This window comes from Diospyros lotus, chromosome 8 (assembly GCF_014633365.1).
Source record: "Diospyros lotus cultivar Yz01 chromosome 8, ASM1463336v1, whole genome shotgun sequence".
Classification (NCBI taxonomy): domain Eukaryota; kingdom Viridiplantae; phylum Streptophyta; class Magnoliopsida; order Ericales; family Ebenaceae; genus Diospyros; species Diospyros lotus.
In genome coordinates, this window is record NC_068345.1 from 11653150 (window position 1) to 11677857 (window position 24708).

General features: G+C 35.9%; 2 protein-coding genes and 1 long non-coding RNA gene across 3 annotated transcripts; 2 read left to right on the forward strand and 1 right to left on the reverse strand.

Annotated features, from left to right (window-relative positions):
- The first annotated feature begins 9684 nt into the window (after positions 1-9684).
- On the forward strand, positions 9685-10400 carry LOC127807375 (uncharacterized). Its single transcript, XR_008024671.1, has 3 exons — positions 9685-9813; positions 9904-9981; positions 10064-10400. It is a non-coding gene; the product is annotated as an uncharacterized LOC127807375 (long non-coding RNA).
- LOC127808152 (11-beta-hydroxysteroid dehydrogenase B) lies at positions 9828-15295 on the reverse strand. The gene is given in 7 exon segments (XM_052346557.1): positions 9828-10179; positions 10181-10296; positions 10394-10558; positions 10760-10891; positions 11054-11139; positions 11510-11696; positions 14952-15295. Coding segments are annotated over 7 exon segments (978 nt in total). The 5' UTR covers positions 15135-15295; the 3' UTR covers positions 9828-10070.
- A 399-nt stretch (positions 15296-15694) lies between these two features.
- On the forward strand, positions 15695-24562 carry LOC127808942 (probable serine/threonine-protein kinase At1g09600). Its single transcript, XM_052347683.1, has 8 exons — positions 15695-17284; positions 18719-19003; positions 19528-19845; positions 21814-22041; positions 22766-22866; positions 23266-23362; positions 23443-23745; positions 23886-24562. Exons 1-8 carry the CDS (start codon positions 16829-16831, stop codon positions 24042-24044), a joined length of 1947 nt encoding a protein of 648 aa, XP_052203643.1. The 5' UTR covers positions 15695-16828; the 3' UTR covers positions 24045-24562.
- Positions 24563-24708: the final 146 nt, after the last annotated feature.

A 24708-nucleotide genomic window follows, 5' to 3' on the forward strand; every position in this document is an offset into this window, starting at 1 on the left:
TTGAATGTTAGAAACAACCACTTGAGAACATGCACTTGTTTATTAACTTCTTCTCTTGCAACTTCAATCTCTATTTATAGTTTTCTGGTTGTCTAATGCATTGAATAGCTATTTAGTGACTGTTGAGCTGCATTTAAAGCCTAAAAAACTAGTCGTTCCAATTTGTAAAACAAGAAACAGACGAAAGATATAAAATTGATTGACTATTTCTATCAAAACATTTAAAATATCAAAAGGGATTTTAAATAAACTTTTGACATTTTGAAAAAAAAGAAAGTCAACTTGTTTAATCAAACAGTCAACAGTTTTGAACTCTAAGTCAATATTTTGATATAAAAGTCAACATTATACAGTCACTGTCGACTTAATTTGGATTGAAAACACTTGGATCGAGAGCTTGAAATTCGTTTATAGACAGATATGGGAACTGTCAATTGTTTTTGCCAAAAGCCAAAAGTAGTCTATTATTTCTTTAAGAAATTCAACAATTTTTTAACTTTGAGAAAGCCCATATTTCAAAAGCATAAAGCAGTCAACAGATTACTCTAAGAAAGTCGACAATTTTGCCTTGATTTTTTAAAAGAAGTGTATGATTTAAAAAGGATTTCATTATAATTTTGTCATACCCCAAGTTAATTGATTTTAGAAGAATATATCATGAATCCCAAATGATAAATTTGAAAATATTGAGACAACATCCTTGAGCAAAAGAATAATTTTCCATTTTCAAGCATATATATTTATACATTTTGAAAATCCAAAAGATTTTTAAAATACTTTCCATAAACAAAATACAATGAAGTTTTTCAGCATCAAAATAATATCAAAAACATAATAGCACCTAAATTTCATATACATTGAACAAACAACATGACGATGAAACATTTTCTTTCCTAAAAATACTCACAATGAAAGAACATACTCTCGCCCTTTCATAACATGACGGCAGAACAATCTCTGACCTATTCTTAACTAATTGGTGCACCACTGGCTAACTTTATAAACTATATTTAGCATGCACTATTTTAACTCGCTACTCCCAATGCCATGGATTCATGATCATAAATTAGTTTGTATTTCATGTTCAAATTGCATAGTGCATATGTATGTTTCTTGATATCATATTTTTAATCTTTTGATGTCATGCAATATAAATGCAAGTTCTAGAGGTTGTCTCACGTATAAATAAAATATAAACTCCTATTTCTCCATTTTTATGCAAGTTTAAATAATTAATATGAGATTGACAATATAAACGGGTTGAATTAAGTGAGTAGTAAATATTAAATGCAAGTGTTTAACAAAGGCAACAAAGTACAGTTCCCTACTCACAGTGGTATAGGTCCAAAATTCTCCTTAATTGCATCTTGCATGGGATGTGTTGAAATCCTTGTTAGTAATTTGGAGAACGAGAAAAATACGAGAAGGTAAAAGTACAAGTATTATTCGGTTTAATATATTTTAAATACGGTCAAAAATTTGGTCAAATATTCGTCATACGAAAAATATTCGGGAGAGATTTAATTCATGTTTAATACGTTCCAACTAAATAAATTCGACATATTATATATATATGTACACAAACATATTCTTGATAAACAAGCAAACAACTCATTAAACACAAAAATATAATTTATATTTTCACCAATATTATAAAATGAGAATTGTTAAGATGATTCATTCATATATGTACACAAATATATTCTTGCTAAACAAGCAAACAACTCATCGAACACAAAAAATATAATTACATATGTTGGTCTCTTAGGGTATGGCTACTCAAGAGGGGAGATGAATTGAGTAATTAAAATTTTTATCTCTTTTAATAAATATTCTTAATTAATGATTTTATTTAAGAATATATATTTCATAAATATAATAAATTATGTTTGAAATTAATAATTAATGCAAACCACAAAATATAACTAGAGTAAATAATATGAGGCACAACACAATTTATAGTGATTCGGTGTTTCCACACACACTTAATCTACTCTCTCAAGGTCTAACCACCATTGGGGTTCCACTAAATCAAAAGTACCAAGATTTCCACACTAGCTCACCTTGAAAACTAGATACACACCTAGATTATAACAGATTCTAGACAACTACTATACCAAGTTTTAATCCACATAAACAATATGATGAAAATATGAAAGATCAGTTTAGCTAGAATGGCTAAAAAATAATGATTGCAGCTCATCTATTAGAGAATTATGTGTTAACCATTCCAACCACAAACCCAAGATTACACAACATCTAAGAAAACAATCATAGAATATTCAAGGGGTACAATATCATTACAGAATCTAGAAAACAATAATCTAATTCATCCACGTTAATAGCTTTGGATTTCGCCGATGCTCAGTGCTGATGATGGTTGTTGAACACGACAAATCCAAGTTCATCGACATCAACTGGGAATGGCCACTGGCTACTACTAGTTTCAACTGGGTAATGTTGCGAACTAACCTCTTGAAAATAAGGAAATGACACATTTTCTTCTGGGATAACTGGATTTTCAAAATTCCAGACAGGGTTTGGATCATCCACAAGTAATGATCCATTTTCACAATATGGAATGTGTCCAAAATTACAGGTAAAGTTCATATGCAGTTTTGGAATAAGGTTTGAATTAGTTTCTAAGTGAAACCAATTCTGAACATCTTGAGGGTTTGAATAAGAGTTTGCAAATAGTAATTCCTGTAATAAGGCTAGATGAACTTGCAGATCAACAACCTATTGTTGGAGGAAAAAAATATAAGATACATAGTTGTAAATGGGATCTTAAAGCCTAGCTTGAGCTTCATACGATAGTGTAATGACAGCCCCATAACGGTCACTTACCGGAAGCTGGGTCAAGAGCTTTGAGGCATTACTAGCACCAAAAACCTTATGGATAGCTGCAAAATCAGTAGGTCATTCTTCATGGCAGAAGTAAGGGGGCAAAGACACACTATTTTGTACATTTTCTTCCTAATACTTTATAGGCACTGCATGGAGAACAGGTTCCTGACATGATCTTCTAGTTGTTTTTAATTTTTTTTTTGGTTTAATCAGTGACTTGTGGTTAGCTGGTGACAAGGGTTTTGATCAATAGAGGAGAGAGGGCGAGGGAAAGAGCAAGAGAGCGAGGGCGAGAGCAAGACAGAGCAGTGAGAGGAGAGAGAGGCAGCGAGCGATGGAGCAGCGAAGGCAAGGTGCGAGAGCAAGGAAAAAGCCAGGAGTGACAGAGTGAGAGAGGTAGGTGATCAGCACATTTTGCCCTATTATTTAATAGTTCAAGCTTAGCATTTAATTATTCAATGAACATGATTTCTACTCATTTTGGGCTTAATATTGTCAATATAGGTACACATTACAAGCAAAGCGGACATGGAGCAAAAAGAGTGATTTTGGTGCATGATGGGAGTGAAATAAATCTTGGAGGCAAGGTCAGGTATCAATGCAAAGGAAAGCAAAAGATTTTCAAGAGCCAAAAAGTGCAAGAGGATAAAGTAAGAGACCAAAGAAGAAGGCTAGCGGGCTTATAGCGAAATGCATACCGCTGTAGGACCGCTATAAGGTTTAGTTTCTGGAGCTCACGGTCCTACAGCAAAATGCATACCGCTGTAAGATCACTTTAGGAATTGCTATCTGGAGCTCACGGATTTGCAGCAACAAGCATACCGCGGTAGCATTCTGAACTTCAAATCAAAGCCCGATTTCGGGCCATCTCCGTCCAAATCAATGAAAAATGAGAGTTTTTACTATACACGACTTTAATAACCTAAAAACCCCTATATAAAAACTTATTCTTGAGGGTTTTGGGAGTTTTGGATGGATGGAAGAGAAGCAGAAAAAAGATTGAAGACTCTTAGGTTGTATTTTTCTTTTCTTTCTCAATTCTTTGTTATGGATTCCAACTCTTTTCTTTTTCTTTTGATTGCAAGAATGCATTGCTAAGTGTTTATAGCTAGGGTAAATGATGAAACCTCGACTTCTAATTGTATGATTTAAAGTTATTTGATTTGTTATTTTCTTATCCATCCGGGTTGATTGTTTGTTATGTTTATAATGTTGTTTTGATGCTTAATCTCCATTGAAACTTATTTGTGATTTGTATTGCTTTCAAGAGATTCAATACGGATTAGACATGGTAGCAAACAACGTAGGGTCCGAAAATAGGTCGAGATACCGTTATGCCCTATGAAATCATTTTGTGATGATCTTCGTGATTGAATGCATGTTTATATGTTCAAAGGTTGACTAGAGATAGTTAATCTCATATATATATATAGAACTGAATGACCATCGATAGAGGATTTTGGTTGTAATTGGATTATCGATTTTCAACCTAAGATAAGGAATACTAACACCCTAATAATGAATAATTGAATCATAGAAGGCCGACGGTGGATTCACTAACCCTAGTGCCTTAACTTTGAGATTTTTTTAATCAAAGAAATTGTTTTGTTTGCATCTTTTATTAGTAAATTAGTTTTCATTACAGTTGAAGTTTTTGTTAATGTGTGTGTTAGGTTAAGGTTAAATCAATTAGAGTAAACGTCAAAAGTTAGTCCTCGTGAATACGACACCCCATTCATCACTATATTACTTGTCACAATCCGTCCACTTGCAGGATAGAATAGGTAGGACAGTAGGGCAACGAGTGAATCCACGAGAGGCAGGGGATTTGGGGGGCTGGTGAGTAGGCCGCGGACGGCGACGATAGAGACTCACCGTGGATCTAATCGGTGGGACAACGAAGAGGTGTTGAAAATACAGCAAATAGGATTGATCCAATCGGCGGGACGATGGAGACATGATAACACACACAGAAACGAAAAGAAAAAATATATATATTTACTTAAGCCCGAAGAGGGAGATCGAATATGGAACAATGCGGGAAGAATAAAGGTGATGACAGCAGCGGCAATCGACGAAGACAACATCGGCAACGAGAGAAGGAATAGAAGAGTGAGAGAGATAGGGGTATTCAAGTGAGAAGAGAGTGAGAGAATGGCGGCGACAATCGGTGGGCTAATACCAGAGAAAACAAAGAGAGTTTTGAATGAGAGAGGCCAACAGTAAGTGAAGAAGGGTCAACCTTATCTGGGTCGATTTTTTAATTTAATTTTATTTTTTTAAGAATAGAAAAGAAATTTGCACAAGAGATTTTCCCATTTCAGTATGAGTAAGTTGGCTCAACAACACATTTTCACCAATATCACAAAATGAGAATTTTTATACAATCCAAAATCCAAATACTCAAGCAATAATTTTTAAACATTTTCACCAAGTCTTCTATCAAGCCACAAAGTATCACTAACATCAATATTATATGTTGCATTCTCCTCAAGACCTTCATCTGCAGCCTTCTCAAGTCTTTCATTAGCATTTTCATCAAGCTCCACAAGGATTTCAAGATCAATTACTTTTCTATCATGCATCTCAAAATTAGTAGAATTCTTTAATATTAATGAATTCACCCTTATACAAGGTCCTATAACATATCTGGCGATAATCTATTTCTCTTTTTTGTTTGTGCAGCATCAAATGCACTCCAATTACGTTCACATGCAGAAGCACTACATGGTTGGCTTAATATACGAATAACAACCCTTTTTAGAATAGGAATTAAGCCTTCGTTTGCTTCCCACCACACTCCTACACATAATGATCAACAAGTTAGCTTTTTGTAAGATAAATAACTTAATAAAAATATATATTAAAATAAGTTAAATAAAAGTAACATTACTTACAAGGATGAACAGATCTCATTTGTGCCATTGAAAAAAAATTAAACATATTTGGATGTCTCCCATCATAAATCAATAATTGGTCAACAAACTCATTTCTCTCTGTAATGTCAACCAATTTTTCTCCCACAAATAATAAACCATCTCTTACTTCAGATTGGCCATACCTTATTTTCATGTCATACATTAAAGATGGGTTAAGGTAAGCTGCAACTACTTGTATCTCATGAAATATATTCTCCTCTCATCTTGTATCAAATAAGTCTCATAGCTGCATGTATTTGATAGGATTAGTTTCACATTGATGCTTGATTGCAGTTCTTACTCTTTCTATTGCATCATAAATGTAGCCAGCAGTTGATCTATCACCATCAACTAATTGCAATATTTTAACAAGACTCTAAGGCAAATATAACCTCTTTTCATTCTTTTCAAAATTCAATACCTTGAATTATGTCCTTCACATTTTCTGCCATTGCTCCTTTGCTATATGACAAGTTTCTCCAAGTAGCTGATACAATTAAGTTTCTCAAGCCATCTTCAGCTTTTAAAACAGATTGAAGCATTAGAAAATGAGAAGCAAACCTAGTTTTGGAATACCTTTTCAAATCCTTATGTGTATGTTCCCTCATTAAACTTAAAACAATGGTATGCATGTACATATAATCCACAATCTCCTTTGCCTCATCAAATACCTTGCTTATCTATTGAACCTGATTATAAATATCTTTGAAAAGTAATTGAACTCTATGGGCTGCACAATTTGTTTTGTATATGTGAGGATAACTTTCCATTATCATATCACCAGCAAGTCCATAATTTGAAGCATTGTCTATGATAATTTGAACTACATTCTTAGGTTTAATATCCTCAATGACAGATACAAGTAGATCTCTAAGAAAAAAACCACTTTTTCTATGACTCGACATTTCAAAAGACTTTAAAAAGACATGCCCTTTCGAAGAATAAGCAACCACATTGATAAATGAGCAACCTTTCATGTATGTCCAAATATCTGACATTAATGTGCATCCTGATAAACTCCACGATTCCTTCACTTTAGCTACATAATCTTCAACCATTGTTTTGTTATTCATCATTAATTTAGTTCTTAAAGTAGAATAACTTGGTAACGAATATCTAATACAAATTCAAAAACAGCCTTAATCATCTCAATAAAAGCAAGTGTTTGAATAACATTAAAAGGAATATTATTCAAAAAAAAATGCTAAGCTATTTTCATATCCACCATATCCTTATAATTTTTGTTGTATATGGTAGGTATTGAAGTTTATTGTAACCTTGACAAAGTTTTTTGACAAGTTCCGACATTTTCAATAGATAATTTTATATTTTTACTATCATCTCCAATAGCAATAACAGCTAGAGCTTGTACCTCATCTAGCATACCTGGACAAACCATAACATCACGCCCTATTTGGCCAAATAAATGTGATTTTACTCTAGATATACCACCAGGACACTCTTTTTGACAAAATTTACATTTGAATCATCGATCCAGATTATCAGCATACTCCCAAAATTTGTCTCTTTGTCTCATTTCCTACATATAGTTTAATTTTATTTACTAATATGCATATCAATTAATTAACAAAGATTAACATGTATAAGTATAAATAAATTTATTAAAACTTATATAATTAAAAAAAAATAATAGATTCAACCAACCTATATTAACGCAAGATAACATGAAAAAATTCAAATGCCACAAACAAACAACATATTCAAGTTTCAAAACAAATTAATAAAGTTATGTTGAAGTTAACAAACAGAGTGCATGCGTGGTGGCTGAGATCTTAATTTGAACAAATAATTGAAGTTAGTTGAGGCTATATTTGAAAACTAAGTGAAATGGAAAGTAAGGAAAGCAAAAATCATAGTGGTTATTGGTTGTTGGTTATAATTTGTGTGTTTTCAGTTTATTTCTTCTTATTATTTTTGAATAACAAATTCGTAATTTTTATAGCTGCTCATGTGTGTGTATATATATATTCTTTTCTGTTGCTTGTTTTTTTTTTTTTTGTAAATTTTCTGTTGTTTGTTAAAGCTCAATATTTTTAAATTTTAATTTTAGAAACAATTTAAAAAATCAGTTCTTCAAATCTATCAATCTTACATTTTTTTATTTTAAAACTAAAAATTAATTTAAAAAATGTAACAAAATATCCCCTAAATAATCTTCCATGCATATAAAAATTAAGATAAAGATGAAAAATCAGTACAAAAAAATTACTTCAAAAAATGTTGAGAAGACCACAAAACAAGGAATAAAACGAATCAACCTCTAGAGAGATAAAGAGGAGTTGAAGTTATTGAACCTGATGAGAAGTTGAGAACTAAAGAATAAACACTCCGAAGAGAAATATGGTAGATGAGTAGTTTGTTAGATAGATGATAGAGAGAGGAAAGATATGTATAGGGATGGAATTAAATAATAATATTTATTAATATTTAAAAACAGAATTAGAGATAGGTGAAAAATGAGAAATTGAGAATAATTAAATAATGGGTCATCATGAGTCATTAGCCATAATAATAATTAAAAAACCTTTCTAATCAGACATTAGAGTTTACTCTACACATGGTCTTATTATGGGAGCACGCAACGAATTTTTCAACCGAATTTTTAAAAAATTCGGCTAATACACATTTTATACTTTTTAGATTTAAAATACGTGAATTATTCCGAATATTTTAAAAATACGCGAGCATAATACTTTTAATAAAAATATAAAATAATTCACGTATAATATGTGAATAATTCGACGAATTGCCAACAAGAGTTGAAATCACCTAAACAACATAATTAAAGCAACAAAGGAATATATAAGATAGCATAAAATGACTAAAATACCAAAGGTGGAACCAGCATGAAAAATGGGGCGAAATGAATATAAGGCTGGTCGTAGACATCAACATCATGATGATACCAACATGATGACGTCCCTGTTGACGTTAGCATGGTGCTGACATGAGAAGTGGCGTCATCGAGTTGTTTAGGGTGGGTCTAGATCTTAGGTCACGAGTTGAATTTGGTGGGTTTAGATCTTGGGTTAAACTGGGTCTAGATTTTGTTTATTTTTATCAGCTTACTGATTATTGGTTTGATTTAGATTCCTTGTTGGGTTTTAAGAAAAATAAGTTGGGTTTTTTAATTTAAGACTTTGCCCAATCTGAAATTTCCCCCATCAAGATTGGAATTTATTAACATGTATAATAACATAAATCTGATAAATTAATTTGGTTTGAAATTGGAATGGGATATGCTGGAAACCAAACATGGCACTAGCCTAGTAGCTAAGCAAGAAGAATGGAACCCTAAATTTGATTTTAGGGCTCCACCCTCAATCGCCACTGTGTGCTGACGGCGCATGAAGGGGGTGCTATGTTATGTGGGGGGGGGGGGGGGGGGGGGGGGGGGGGGGGTGTTAGCCTATCGCCAGCGGTGACACCAGTCACTATGAGCCTCCTTGCTTAGGTCGTTTTGCTATAAGGGCAAGAGTAAGATCAGAATAAGGGAAAAGTTTAGTAAATTGAAAAAAGGAAACAGAGTTAGGGTTTTGATCGCAAGGAAGATGGACATGAATAGTTAAGGAGATGAACATTCAAGCAAGATTGGACAAGTTGAAAGCAGATTGGGAATAACCCAAGGGGAGGGAGTAGTTCCTTTCTTATAAAGCCACAACTAGTCCCGAGTTCCCCCAATAAAAGATTCTCCTTTCTCAAAAGAATGTAATTGCTTTATATGTTAGAATTTCTACTTTGTAAGCAACTGTTAATTATAAATTGCATTTGGTTTTTGATAAAATAGGTTGAAGCATATGATCCATGAAAAATAAGCTTGTGGTTTTGTTGGGCGAAGCTCCACTTAAGTTTGGTGTGGATGGCAACTAATGTAGGCTTATTGGGTTTGATAGTAACCCGTAATGGGAGGACCCATTAGACAACCACTTACCTTTGTGACATATCCCATTAGTGTTACTGTTTTTGGAGAACAAGGAGAGGAAGATCTGAAAGCCAAATAGATAATTGATCAGTGCCTCGTTCAGAGGTATGTGTTTTATTTTTTTCTTGTTTGTGTTTTAAGTCTGTGTATGATCTTTTAAAATACTCTTACAATAGAAATTCCATTTTGGTGCAGGCATGGCATATGGGATGTCTAATCAATGATATCACGAATTAACATAATCAACACAGAATTGATGCAATTCTCAGTCTGGTTTGAAACATTCTACCACACAAACTAAACATATGCACCAGTTGGCTGTAAACAGTCTTATTGCTTTTGCTGTCGTTTTCAGTTTTCTGCTACTGCTGAGGAGCTGCGAGAAGCTTGCGCGGAGGAGGAACCGCCGCCTTGGGAAGCGGTCTTCCAGTGGAAGTAGTTCTGGCGCCATGGTTGGCCAGAAGCAAATGCTCGATAAAGCATGAAGACATCGTGCCAACTCGGGCACTTGACATAGGCATCGCCTCTGCAGGCGCCTGCTACGATCAACCTGGCGTACTCCTCCACAGCCCCACCGGCTGCATTTGCCTAATAAAATCCCCCCACAAGCTACAAGTCAACCTATAGATGAATATGTTTGTCTAAGTAATAGGATTTATTGCATCTATTTAGAGCAGAAACTTACTTCTCTTTCTTCCTTCCACTGTGTCTCTGCACCCTCTTCCACCATGAACTTGCAGCTGCTTATCTCCGTCCCAACCCAACCATGAGTCGCAACCGTTACTCCAACCTCGTCTTTAACTTCAAACCTCAGCGTCTCGTAGAAGTTTATGAGAGCTGCCCTGGCTGCCTGGTGGAGCCAAACAAGCAAATAAACACACTTAAAGAGGTGGAAGCCGAGATTGGAATTCTAAGAAGCGTGCCTTTGCTTAATTATATATGCTAATGTAGAGTTACAATTTTATTTATTAGCAAGAGAGTGCAGAAAGGAAAGAATATCTTCTAATTGGATATCGAAAAACAGGGCACGACATGATTCACATTTACTCACAGCGTACAGGCTCATTCTCGGCAAGGGCAACCAGTCTTCCACTGATGCATTGACTATGATTCAGCCATGGAATTGCCGTAGATAAGGCAGAGCAACATATGTAGGATAAACATTTCCCCAAAAGTTTATGTCCTGAAAGTGAAAAAATTAAAATCCACCTACTAACCAACAAACACTAAGGTATTCACATTTTGGATCATTTTCAATGAATCGAAGACCTTTCAAAGGCAACTAAATAGAACAATGAGTTCTTAGAAAGCTCTCGTAATATCAGATGCTAATATCTGTAGTTACCATCAAAATGGGGAACACAGATGTGTCTGCAGCTTCCTCAAAGTAGAACGTGTGCCCCAGACTTGCGGTGTTTACAAGATGATCCACTGCAGAACATAAATAAGAAGTTACAAAATCTAGTAATAGTGAAGAAAGAAGAAGGTTCTTGTGGTTCAAGCAAACACTGTTACTGCACTGATGTACCACCTGATGATGAACTATATTGTTAAATCATGACCATTACTGGACTGAATGAAGTATGATACGGGTCGGAAATGAATTATTGACTTGTTCAAAGGAAAGGAAATCCTCAAACTTACAATAGTAAATTACGTGTTCTCTTTTTTTGATGTTCGTGCATGTTAAAGCCAATCTGTTTTTAAGGAGTGCTAATCAACATTGTGCTCAAGAAACAGAATTTGTATCTATCTTTATTCATAAATCACAATGAAGGCAAAGATCCAGGCTTGCGACGACCGTGGAAATTCATGGTATCATTGACAAATCTCCGGCATTCTCCTTCTTTAACAACGTCGGCTGCTGTTATCAGCACATGCTTTGCGCCCATCCTTCTGGCATTCTCACTGATAGCTCGCAGCCTATTCTCTCTTCGAGCAACCAATACAAGATTGGCTCTCCTCTTTGCATATTCATATGCAATTTTCTGAGATTTACAAAAGAAATGAATTCTTTAGCATGATCAGTTCAAATTGGAAGCTAATTTCCATGTGAATGTCATTTTAATGTCGGAAAAATTAGTGCAAAAATGAAGTGGCCTTCATCAGATTTTAACAGTTATATTCGCAAAATAAGATAAAGACATTTATAATCACAAGTATGTAAAACAGATCCGAGAGGTGTGATAGCACTGTTGGGAAGTAACTATATAATCCAACAAATAATTGTCAACGATCATGTTCATCGAAGGTCAGGTAAACTGCTTCAATCATTCCAAAATGCAAAACAGAAAGTATGTATATAATGTGGAGACGTCGAAGAAAAAATTGGAAAAAAATAAATTCAGACAATACTGTGTGCAGGTTATGTTAGGAACTGTATATTTATAAGATTAACACCCAAAAGACATGTCTTTTACAAAAGGGTATTTCTTTTCATGACAAAACATGTCTCTGCTCAAAATATAATTACCTTGTGTAAACTCGCTAATTTCTGAACTTGCAATAATTTGATAACTCTTCATCAGTAAACAAGAGTAAAGTTCCCACAAATCTATATGCATGCCAACTAAACTTGCAATGATTTCCAAGTATCCTTTTCCTGGTTAGAGTGCCATGCACTTGAGGGAAGAAAATTAAGAACATTTAGGATGTGTTCGGAACAAGGATTGGCTGATGGAAAGGAAAAAAAGCAAGAAAATGACATTACTTTGTATTTTTTTTTTTTTTTTACACACACACACAATAGCATTTATTTTCCTTTTATTTTCTTTCCCTAGATCCTATCTCCAAACACAAATTAGAGCAAGAAGATCAATAATGAAAATGATGCTCCAATTATTGGAGGCGCACTGAGGATCAACCTTGTACTGTTGTCTCTTATAGGGTACCCAAGGAGACAACTAACAATGGGGAAGTCTTTGGGCTATTTGGTACATTTGGAAAATTAAAGACTTTGTTGAAAGAATGCCTGAAGTAGTTGCATATAGCCTAAAGATTAGGCTGATCAGTTGCTGAGGAATGGGTCAACAACAACATGTGGCTAAAGACCAAGTATTTAGGAGATAAGATATTATTTTTGGATTTTTGACTTGTTATTAGGAAGTTGATATTTATACTTTGAAATCAGCAAATTTTTCTATTTTCTGTTAAACTCAAGCTCTATTTAATAAGAACTATGTAGTGAATAAAATTATCCTCCAAGAATCAGCTTCTTCCCTCTATTCTATACACGTTTACACCAACAAATGGTATCAGAGCCCTCATTCTTAAGGGACTTGTGATCCATAGCCAAAGTTAAGAACATCAACCGCACACAAATTTCACAAAACACTTACTTCTCTACATCAATGGATTCAGAAGTACCATTTATGGCCCTTGCACCACCAGTTTTCTGTGACGAAAACTACCATGTTTGGTCAGCAAGAATGGAAGCGCACCTAGAGGCTAATGATCCATGGGAGGCTGTTGAAGAGAAGTATGTAGTTCCTCCACTCCCTGAGAATCCCACGGTAGCACAAATGAGGAACCACAAGGAGAGAAAGTCAAAGTCCAAGGCCAGAGCTACTCTTTTTGCTATAGTTTCATCATCCATCTTTACAAGGATAATGACTTTGAAATCAGCTTTTGAGGTATGGAACTTCCTTAAAAGTGAGTATGTTGGGAATAAAAGAATAAAAGGTATGCAGGTCTTAAACTTAATAAAGGAATTTGAAATGCAAAAGATGAAGGAGTCTGAAACTATAAAAGAGTATTCAAACAAACTTCTGAGTATTGCCAACAAGGTCAGGTTGTTAAATTCAGAGTTTACTGATTCAAGAATAGTACAAAAGATTCTTGATACTGTTCCAAAAAATTATGAAGCTTCAATAACCTCCTTGGAAAACACAAAGGATCTGTCTAAGATCACCTTGGCAAAAGTTTTGAGTGCCTTGTAGGCACAAGAACAAAGAAGATCGATGAGAACAGAAGACTCTGTGGAAGAGGCTTTTCAAGCAAAGTCAGTGAAGAACAATGAGGGAAATCATCCTACTTGCCCTCATTGTAAAAAGAAAAATCATCCAAAGAACAAGTGTTAGTAGAAACCAGATGTCAAATGCAATAAATATGGTCAACTGGGTCATGTGGAGAGAGTATGCAAAAATCAACAACAAAATGAAGCCAAAGCAACAATGAATAGCCAATCGGAGAAGGAGTTATTTTAACTCTACTCAAAATCATATCCATGCCTATGCCCCAAAAAAGGCCTACGCCCCATAACCATAAAATGTCCATATGCCTATATCCAAGACATGCCAAAATTAAAAATTAGGTCTCTGCAACTATTAAAGCAAGGAGGAGTGTTGAAAGAATGCCTGAAGTAGTTGCATATAGCCTAAAGATTAAGCTGATCAATTGCTGAGGAATAGGTCAACAACAACATGTGGCTGAAGACCAAGCATTTAGGAGATAAGATATTATTTTTGAATTTTTGACTTGTTATTAGGAAGTTGATATTTATGCCTTGTAATCAGCAATTTTTTCTATTTTCTATTAAATTCAAGCTCTATTTAATAAGAACTATGCAGTGAATAAAATTTTCCTCCGAGAATCAGCTTCTTCCCTCTATTCTATACATGTTTTACACCAACAGACTTAAACTTGATGGAGCTAAAAAGAATTAAATGGTCAATTGGCATTGCCCCAACTCATGCTTTCTACCGCATCGAAGCTTGGTAATAGAAACTGAGATGTGTTATTTATGGCAGTGCTAGCTAAGCCACACAATGTATATCTCATATCTGTGATCTCTTGGGATGATCAAGTGCCATTTCTGTGATATGGATAGCTTAATTTAAAGCCATTACTACTCTTCTAAGATCATAGCTATATACCCATATTAGACAAAAATGTGTAGAGAACTATTGCCATTAGCAACCAAATGCATTGGCCGCCGGCTAGTAATTAAGAGGCTATTATTAACCTTCTCTGCCACAAGGGTTAAACCTTATCGGATAATATATTTTATGCTTTCTTAATATGTGGAATTTGTGGACTGTTGCGCTGAGTCATGGTATCGAATTGTGTTCCAGCGCATGAAGTTGCCAACAAATGAGAAATCCTAGAAATGAAGTACTAAACTGAATTTAGAATTGACCATTAACAAGCCAATTTGATTCAAAGGAGGAAATACAACACTTGAAATCAAAAGGTCCATGGACGAGATGAGAAGAAGAAGAAGAAGAAGCCATGAATTAATTTACCTCCCCAATGCCAGATGAAACTCCGGTGACGATGACCACTCTGTCTTCCATGTCTTCACTGAAAAAGGAACTGAAAAACCTCTGGCCTGCGCCCAGGAAAGACAGCGCAGGCCACGAAACGGCCAGCATCACCAGGCTCGCCGGCGGCACCACAAAGTTCAGCACCGAGTCAATCAAATCCATCGCCGACCGGCCGATTTCTCAATCTCAAAGCAAAATTAAACACTCGTTCTCAGAGAGAGAGAGAGAGAGAGATAAAGAAGAGGGTGCATCATGAGATGACGTGACATGAGATGTGGGGGTGGTGAAGGAAGAACACGTGTAGGCTGCTTAATTATTAGGGTGACCTATGGACAGCTCTTTTGGTTGCTTCTGCATGCCATTGCCAATGAGATCATCAACTCTGTTTTTTCTTTTCGTTTCTTTTTCTGAAAAATAAAATAAATTAAAAAAAAATAATGGGTGCCCAGAGTTGTGACAGATTGGGAAACCCATTCTTAATCTTCTTCCAGACATAACAGCTTGCTTGAAATGAATTTTAAAATTGTGGTGTTTAGGTTAATATGGAACTAACATGTGTATATTTTAAGATAATAAAAGAAGTTTTAAACATTAGATTGATTGTTTATGGAGAGGCAGGCAGGCAGAGGCTAGTATGAGATAATAAAAGGCAACTCCTTGGAAAACAACAGCGCTGGAGTTTGGATTATTATGTTAGACGAAGACAAATCATCATAATGGAGAGGAGAAGATTCAAAGAAGTGATTAATCATTTCAACATTTGTTTAATTCCGAAACCCAATTAATATTATTGCACTGGAACTGGAAGTGGAGGCCACGTCGCGGCCGGTTGGCGGCGGCCGTCTATTTCTTCTGCTCAAATTCCGAACCCAAGGTCAACCGCTGGTACTTGTAGTAATTCTTGGGTTGTTGGTTCTACTTTCTCCCTCCATTTTCGCCGCTTCAAGGATTCCATTCCATGGATGATGCTTCCGGGAACAAATTTCATTGCCTTTTCATTTCCAAATTGCAGCCGACACAGCCTGTAATTGCCTGCCTTGAATTTGGGAAACCAAAACAAGGAATGAAACTAAGAAGGAAACAAATGTTTTTGTCTAAAAATAGACGGCCATGCGCGTTTCCAGGAGGAGCCAAGTCAGCACAATTCTCTCTCTCTTCCATTCCAACCAAATCTTCAGAACCCGTGATTTTCTCCTGATTACCCTTTCCATTTTCGTCTACTTCCTTCAATTTTCTGGCTGTATTTCCCTTTTTTTCAATTTATTTTTTTTTAAAAAACTGCATTTTTTTCTGGGAATAATACCCATTTGTACGCCCACAAAGCAAAAATTTTGGGAAGCCTGAATCCCCTTAGCCATCCCAGCTCGACCAGAAAACCCTGCATCAATCTCAAGGGATATAGATATAGATATACACACATACATATACTTATACATACATCCTCGCTTTTTTTATGTATATACATGTCCATATGTCAATGCTGGATTTCTGGTCTGGGTTTTATTAATCTTTTCCTTTTCGTCTTTCTATGGGAGGCCTTCCTTGTCTTGTTTGTGCTATTTGGCTTACAATTGATTGGTAATACTTGAGAATAAATCTCTTCGTTTCACCATTTGGGCCTCTGTTTCTCATATTATTTGGGATTTTGGAGGCATTAGGGTTTGGTTGGAAGGGGTCTTCATTGTTTGGAGAAGATTGTGGCTTGTGTTGAGAGTTCAATTCTTAAGTAAAAATCATTTGGGAGCAGCTCAGCTTTGTTAACAATTGCTTGAATTTAAATTCCAAGGTTTCAGTATCATGAATGGGCATCTTAAGTATTAGCAGAGGCTTTGTTAACAACAGGTGACTTGCTGAGGATGGGCTGCATTTGCTCAAAAGAATACAGTATAGAAGATTGTGCCGGCGATGCTGAAAACGAGAAAGAGAAAAGCAAATCTTTAGTTAAGGTTGCTCCTTCAAAGACTGAGGATATAGTTGTGGGAATAGGCAATGTTAGTTATGATGAGTCTGTGCACACAATATCTCAGCCGGTTGTACCGGCAACTATGAGCTCTGTACCAGCTACAAAGGATGAAGAGAAGAAAACAAGGATTGTCGAGAGGCCCAAAAGTGGTCTCCATCATAGACGAGCTACGATGGATGTGGTAATGAATGGAGGAGAATCCACAGTGTCTCGGATTGTTAGCATGCCACAAGGCATCATAGGAGAACAGGTCGCTGCCGGATGGCCATCCTGGCTAACTTCAGTAGCTGGAGAGGCCATCCAGGGGTGGCTTCCTCGAAGTGCTGATTCTTTTGAGAAGTTAGAAAAGGTCAGTTCCCTATCTTTTAACTTACAGAAACTTCGTCCAATCTATGCCCTACCAATTTTGTTTAGGTTCTCTGTGATTGCATATTCCATTTAATTTTTTGATAACTAAGCACTTATAATTAGTATCATCCCAGAATCAGTGTGTTTCTTGTCCCAAAAGGTGAATCGCTCACCCCAGGCGCTCCCACACCCGACCTGACAGAATGTGAGGGGGTTAATCATGGTGACTCAGCCGGGCACAGTAGTTAGACCAGTGCTCACTGTGCACAAGGAGCCCCCCTCATTTTGAGGAATCAATGTGTTTCTTATTTTGTGGTTGAGCTATACCATAGCCTGATGATAATATCTTCTCCCTAAGACATGCATTTCCATATACAGACAATCCTCATGAACTTTGGCCCTGATATCTCATTTCTCTTCCCCTCTAGTTTAGATGGTAGTCCTGTTTTCGATCCTTTAAGACCCATATTAGGATTCATTCTGTTGCTTTGGTTTTTTTATATAAATAACTTTTTTTTTTTTTTTTTTTTTTTTGGGGGGGGGGGGGGGGAGAGAGAGAGAGAAAAATGAATCCCATGAGAGCACATTGATTCTTCAATGGATTGATCTCATTGTAATATTAACTTAAAGAGCATATAAAGATCAAAAGAACTTGTGTAGAAGTTAAAATGCTAACCAACATGAACACCCTACATGCATACATAGCTTTGAAAATTCTTAACATATTGCATGTATTTTCAAGATGACTCAAATCTTCCAATGCTTCTCTTTCTTCTTTTGTCTTCAATACTTGACACACACACACACATATATTCACCTGTAAGAGGTTAATAATCCATGTGGCAGCAAGGCACAACACCATAGAAAAGGGTTTCGCAAGGAATAAGAAATGCATAGCAGCATTTGTTGGATACTATTATTTACGGATTGTGCATTCTTGAAGAGACTTGTTAGGTCCTAAATGTCCAAGAGTCATTGACTTTTCTTTTTCACTAAATAGATTTTCTATGTTATCATTAGCATGTTATCTTTGCGGGAAAGTAAAAATTAAACTTTTGGAGTCAAGGTCTTTGTTTGTTCTCCTAGCCTATAGTTTTCCCCATGGAAGTTAACTTTATGGAAGTTTGGAAACTTAATAGTAACAATTTTGGAGAAAAGAAAATGACATTTATCATGAGCTTTCATGAATATTAATTAAGGTATGGGGTGTGTACTAACAAGTTCAACTGGTTAAATAAAAAGGAAATCACAATAAGAAAGCTTTATGCGCATGTTTGATACCATGTAACTTGCCACAATTGATACTAGATAAATTGTCAAAACACCGTTTGGTTTTTTTAACTTGCAGAATCAGAATCTATATCCATGAGAATTTGAATAGGCTAAAGTCTTAGAAGATGATCATTGATGCTTAAATTATTTGCTATGTATGCAGATTGGACAAGGAACTTATAGCACTGTATATAGGGCACGTGACCTAAAAACCAGAAAAATTGTTGCAATGAAGAAAGTACGATTTGTAAATATGGATCCAGAGAGTGTTCGTTTTATGGCTAGAGAAATACTTATCTTACGTAAACTGGACCATCCAAATGTAATGAAGCTTGAGTGTATAGTCACTTCGAGGATGTCAGGCAGCTTGTACCTTGTATTTGAATACATGGAGCATGATCTTGCTGGTCTTGCAGCATCACCTAAGATCAAGTTCACGGAACCACAGGTACCTCCTCTCATCTTTCTGGGTTATGTAGTGTTTGTCATGAACCATGGAGCCCTAATGCAAGGGTGATCCAAATTTTAATGAGAATCAGTATATGTTCCTGTAGTTTTGGAAGTTTAATTGTGAAGACATAAGGATGGATATTCAGACTCTGTGTGTCTGCATGTGCGGACATGTCTGTTCCTGTATGTGAGTTTGTGGCATGTTATTCAGGAAAAAAAAAAAAAGAATGTCATCTTGCCTATTAAGCCAGAAAATGAAGAATGATGAAAAGATATATCTGATAAATTAGATATATATCCAGTTGTGCTTCCTTGAACAATGATGTTGTCTGGTTCTTATGCATTGAATTGAATTGCATTACGAATCCACTCATTTCAGACAATGCCCCAATAATGTGAAATTCAGCTTAATTACAAGAGCTTCTGATTATCTCAAAGTTGGATTGCTTACCTACCTTGCATTTTTTTAATGTTCTCCTGTATGGGATTTTTTTTTTTTTTTTTTTTTGTGCGGGGCTGTAGATTAAATGCTATGTGCAACAATTGCTTCATGGACTTGAACATTGTCATAGTCGTGGAATTCTGCATCGAGACATCAAGGGTTCTAATCTGCTTGTTGACAATGATGGAAATCTGAAGATTGGGGACTTTGGCCTGGCAAACTCTTTCAAGCCTAATCAAAAGCAGCCATTGACCAGTCGTGTCGTAACTCTATGGTATAGGGCTCCTGAGCTTTTGCTTGGTGCTACAGATTATGACGTTACCATTGATCTCTGGAGTGTTGGTTGCATCCTTGCAGAATTATTTGCGGGAAAGCCAATCATGCCCGGGAGAACAGAGGTATTTTCATTAAGTTGTTTGATTCTGCTAGGTGGTTATTGTGGTGCATTTTTTTACACTCAGACCTTTCTTATCTTCTTCATGGAAGCTTTTGCATAATGAAAAGAGTAGATTGGCACCCTGTAAATCAAGGGATTAGACCTTTTGTTAATATGGGTTTTGCAGAAAAACATCCATTCACCATGATCTAATTATTAAGAATGACTAATGTTTCAAATTTAATTTGCTAGAAGTTGAAATGATTAAATATGGTATGCAACAACATTGTTTCCAAAATGATATAGGATATGAGATAATTTGATTTAAGATCTTAAGAGATGGAATACCAAACACATTTTTCTAGTTCTGAAAATATATCTGTGGATGTGCCAAACACATTTTTCTAGTCCTTAATTACGTAAATGGTTGCCTAAAATTTTGCCCTTTCTGTGGCTATATCCTATATTACATGGCTTTGGCTGGCGGTGTTTGGTGTTAGTGTGTATCAAATATTTAGACTTTCATATGATTCAACAGGTGCATAAGAAAGTACTTGATTTGTATGGAACTAGAAAATGTTTCTAGTACCCCTTGAAGTCTTGAGTACACATTATGTATCAATGTCATCCAGGATAAGCAAGTGTTTTCATTTAAATCCTGCTGATGGATATCAAATTTTCTGTCAAGGCAGCAAACTTTTCTTTTATTGCCATAGAAGATTATGTGGAACTGGAAGATATCTCAAGTGGTTGACCCTAATGCTAGATGTTTATAGCTTAGTTGTCTGCTACTATTAGATAGGACAATTCTTGCATTAACACAGTTTGGCAGTTTGCAGTGTATTCCCATGTTCTGCTGGCGAATGATTCTAAGTAGTCCTAGTTTTTGTAAACTTGATCATTATTCAGTTTTGGTTCTGTATTTTTTGCAAGGAACATGTATCCTACCTACATATACTATTCTTGTTCCCATTAAATATACTTCTGAACTGCTCATATATATGTTTATTTACGTGAAAAAAGTGTTGAATGCTGAACTATTTCTACCTTTTATTTTGATACCAATCTAGTCACCATTGTTGTTGGGTGTTCATTTGCTCGATTTTCTAGTGGTTCTCTTCAACAAGAACTATGTTAACTTTTTCTACCTAGATCTATTTTAATACACGATTCTAATTTTGTTATGACTGTCGGCAATTCTATCCTCAATGATTACTTCGTTTGTCTATGTGCTCTTTGTAGAAAAATTGTGGTGGTATAATGACAAATACGTTGCAATAACTCAAAGATTCCAATGCATGAAAACTCGTTTTCCTTTGTTTGTTCCAAAATACAATACACAAGGGATCCAAACAAGCCTCCAAGATACAATGGAATCAAGAATAATGTTTGTTGACGAATGTGTAATTTCCAACAACAAACCCGAACACACGAAATTAATAACAAACACAAGAAGCTTTGTATTCTAATTTTGTAGTAAAAGAATACAAAGAATTGGTTTTTGTTTGCACAAAAATTATGAAGTTTTATGTAAGAATGTAGGAGAAGAATAAGGAGAGAGAAACCGTATGAATTCTCAAGTGTTTTGATCCAACAACACACCAATATATTTATAGATAATGTTACAACCCTTCACCAAAGGTAGAACCATTTATATGTGTTACAATCCTTCACAAAAGGTTACAACTAATCTTTATGTGTTACAACCCTTTACCAAAGGTACACCCCTTCACCTCTTTACTAAAGGTTACAACCATTCGTACATGTAAATAGAATTTGAAAGGTTATAACCTCTAGTTCCTTGACTTGGATCTCTTCCCAAACAAGCGAAAGGTTAGAACCATTCTTTGGAAAATCTCTCCAATGCTCTTTTCATTTGTCTCTAAATGTTCCAGAAGCAACTTGAGTTAATTAATAATTGTTTGGCACGTTAATAGTTTTATAGACTTGTATTTTGGTTAAGTGTTGAATATTTTGGAACCTTTCCCAGGTTGAGCAGATGCATAAAATTTTCAAGCTTTGTGGATCACCTTCAGAGGAATACTGGAGGAAATCAAAATTGCCACATGCTACTAGTTTTAAACCCCAGCATCCTTACAAGCGCTGTGTTGCTGAGACATTCAAGGACTTCCCTTCTCCAGCTTTGGCTCTTATCGATGTCCTTCTTGCAATAGAACCAGAGCACCGTGGTACTGCTGCTTCTGCACTTAAAAATGAGGTAATTTTCAGAATTGGCTTCCTAAGGGGGAACTGAAATTTAGTTTTTGATCACTAATGCTTTGACATGCTATCAGTATAGAATATAAAAGAACTCATCGGTCTGTAAAGAACAAAAAACTGAGAGAGAGAGAGAGAGAGAGAGAGAGAGAGGCAAGTAAATATATTCATAATCACTTTCACATGCCAACGAGACATGATAGCACTGTACATTTAACTTCTGGGTTTTGCCACTTCATCTGCATCCTTAATAATGTAGTGTTGTTTACGCTTTATAGTGAAAAAATGGTTGGATCTTTAATCGGCATCAACATGGAGCACTTACTTTCTTATCTATTTGCAACATTTTGATGCCAAAACCTCGTCTATATTTTCTTCCTTTCATTAGAATTATATGAATTCTAACTCGTCAATCATCTCTATTTATGGTCATATATTCTTCATCTCACTACACTATGTTAATTTAATACTCTCTGCATTTTAGATTTTCTCCAATTTTTTTTCGTTTTTTCTTGTCCAAGGCTTAGTTCAGTTTTGCTTACTTTTGTTCGTATGTCATATTTTCCAAAAACTATGCACTTCACTAATCCTACATCATTGCTTCCTAGTTGAAGAAATATTGTGATCCGAATTTGATTAGATACTCCACTTAATACCTATATTTTGTATCCATCAATTACTTTTATTGCAAGTATCAGAAGATAACTTCAAATTTTCCTTGACAGTTCTTCACAACGAAGCCTTTCCCTTGTGACCCGTCTAGTTTACCAAAATTTCCTCCGAGCAAGGAGATTGATGTGAAGTTTCAACAGGAGGAAGCAAGAAGGTATGCCGTATATGTCTCATTGTTCACCCATCTGATCTACAAGCTTTAATTGGAAAGATATGCCTCCAGTTGATATCGTCTACTATGATGCGTATTACTTGCCAAAGCATAATTTAGGTGGCTTACTTGCATTTAGTTTGTTATGCCAAATTAGCCAAACGGTGATTTTTTTTAGAGGTCCAGGTATGATTGACTTAGATATGTAGCTTTATGGTTATTGCTTGGTGTCATGCTGAGTAGAGATTGCCCTTCTTATAGTTAAAACGACATAAACAGCTACTTTGTGGACAGAGTAGTCTGGGCTGAAGGGGAACATATGTCATCAGCCATACAATTATACAAAAATTTTGATTGTCTTCTCTCTTCTTCTTGTATATTTGGTAATGTTTTCTTTTCCAGGAGAAAGGTCGAGTATGTGAAAGGGCGTGGACCTGAGTCAGTGAGGGGTCCAAGACCAGGGAAGGAAGTGACACCAGAATTCGATGCTCAGGGACAGGTCTCTTTATATTTTATGTCCTCCCCCAAAATTTATTTGTTACTTTGATATTTTGTATTTGGCTAACTAAGGGAGTACAGGAGGGACAGGCAAATTCGAAATGTACCAGCGTTAGATTCAACCCTCTGGAGGATAGTGGTTCAGGCTTCCCAATTGACCCGCCGAGGGGTGGTGGTGGACGAAATGGCCTCTCCCAATCCAACTCAATGCTTCACCCAACTGCACTAGGATCTTCACGGACAAGAAAGGCAAAAGATGACGATACCGGCCTTATTTATCGCACGGGGAAAGGGCCGGATCTGAGGAGACAGATGTCAAACATCCCTCTGCAAGCATTGGGTTCCTCCAAGAAGGATGAGAGGATGAGTGCAAAGGAGCTGACGGTATGTTTGTTTCTTCCTTCTGTCCAAGATAGATGGGCTTCATCAAGTGGTTTCTTGTGTGGCTTAGATTAGCTTTGCTTTGATTTGCCTTTCCACTTGTGTTTGCTTGGTTATTGACACATTTTGGCCATGTGATGCAGGGGGGGTGTGCGTCGAATAGAAGAAGAATCCATTACTCGGGACCTCTGATGCCTCCTGGCGGGAACATGGAAGAGATGTTACGCGAGCACGAGAGACAGATTCAAGAGGCAGTCCGGAAGGCACGCCTCGACAAGTCTAGGACGCAGAAGGACTTCTGAGCTCCTCCAGTGGAAAATTTTTCAGTACCCCCTAGATTATTATTTGGCCATTCGCACGTCACCAGTGAAAATTTTCAGTACCCCCTACCCCTAGAGAGCTGAAAACCCAGTGCCATTCATTAGATTGAGTCTGCAAGGGGCTTCACATTGTGTCATTTAGAAAGATGGAGGAGGAGGGAGACGATGGGGGATCTGGGTATATACATACATATATGTACATCCAATCTGAATTCTAAAATGCAGCGTTTCATTTGCGGTCATCATATTGATGAGAGGAAGGGAGGGATGGAGGGGACCTAGCTATGTGGTTGTTACTGTTGCATGCATATGTCTTCCCTCAAACCTGATGCATTTTCAAACAAAATTACACCTAATTAATATTTACAACCATTACACTTGTCAAATAACATCAACACACCATTGTGAAGTGTTATTTTTGCAGAGTTTTATTGTCTAAAACAGTCTTGTTCAATCATTTACTAAGTACATGTAATAACACTAAAAGCATTCCTCAAATAATCTAGCGGAACATCAAATTATTCTTCCTTAATTTTAATAAAAGAAATTCTCACAACAGAAATTCACATAAAAAGTACAACATAAAGGTAGTTGCCAGTTTAATAAGTACATCCAAATGTCAAAACAATTATAGCTCCAATTGGGG

What these genes read in the sequence shown, in the direction of transcription:
- LOC127808942 (XM_052347683.1), top strand. Translation starts at nt 16,829, where the DNA reads ATGGGCTGCATTTGCTCAAAAGAATACAGTATAGAAGATTGTGCCGGC. An exon ending in TCAAGTTCACGGAACCACAG is followed by an intron (nt 19,004 to 19,527) that starts GTACCTCCTCTC and finishes GCGGGGCTGTAG; the next exon opens with ATTAAATGCTATGTGCAACA. An exon ending in TCATGCCCGGGAGAACAGAG is followed by an intron (nt 19,846 to 21,813) that starts GTATTTTCATTA and finishes AACCTTTCCCAG; the next exon opens with GTTGAGCAGATGCATAAAAT.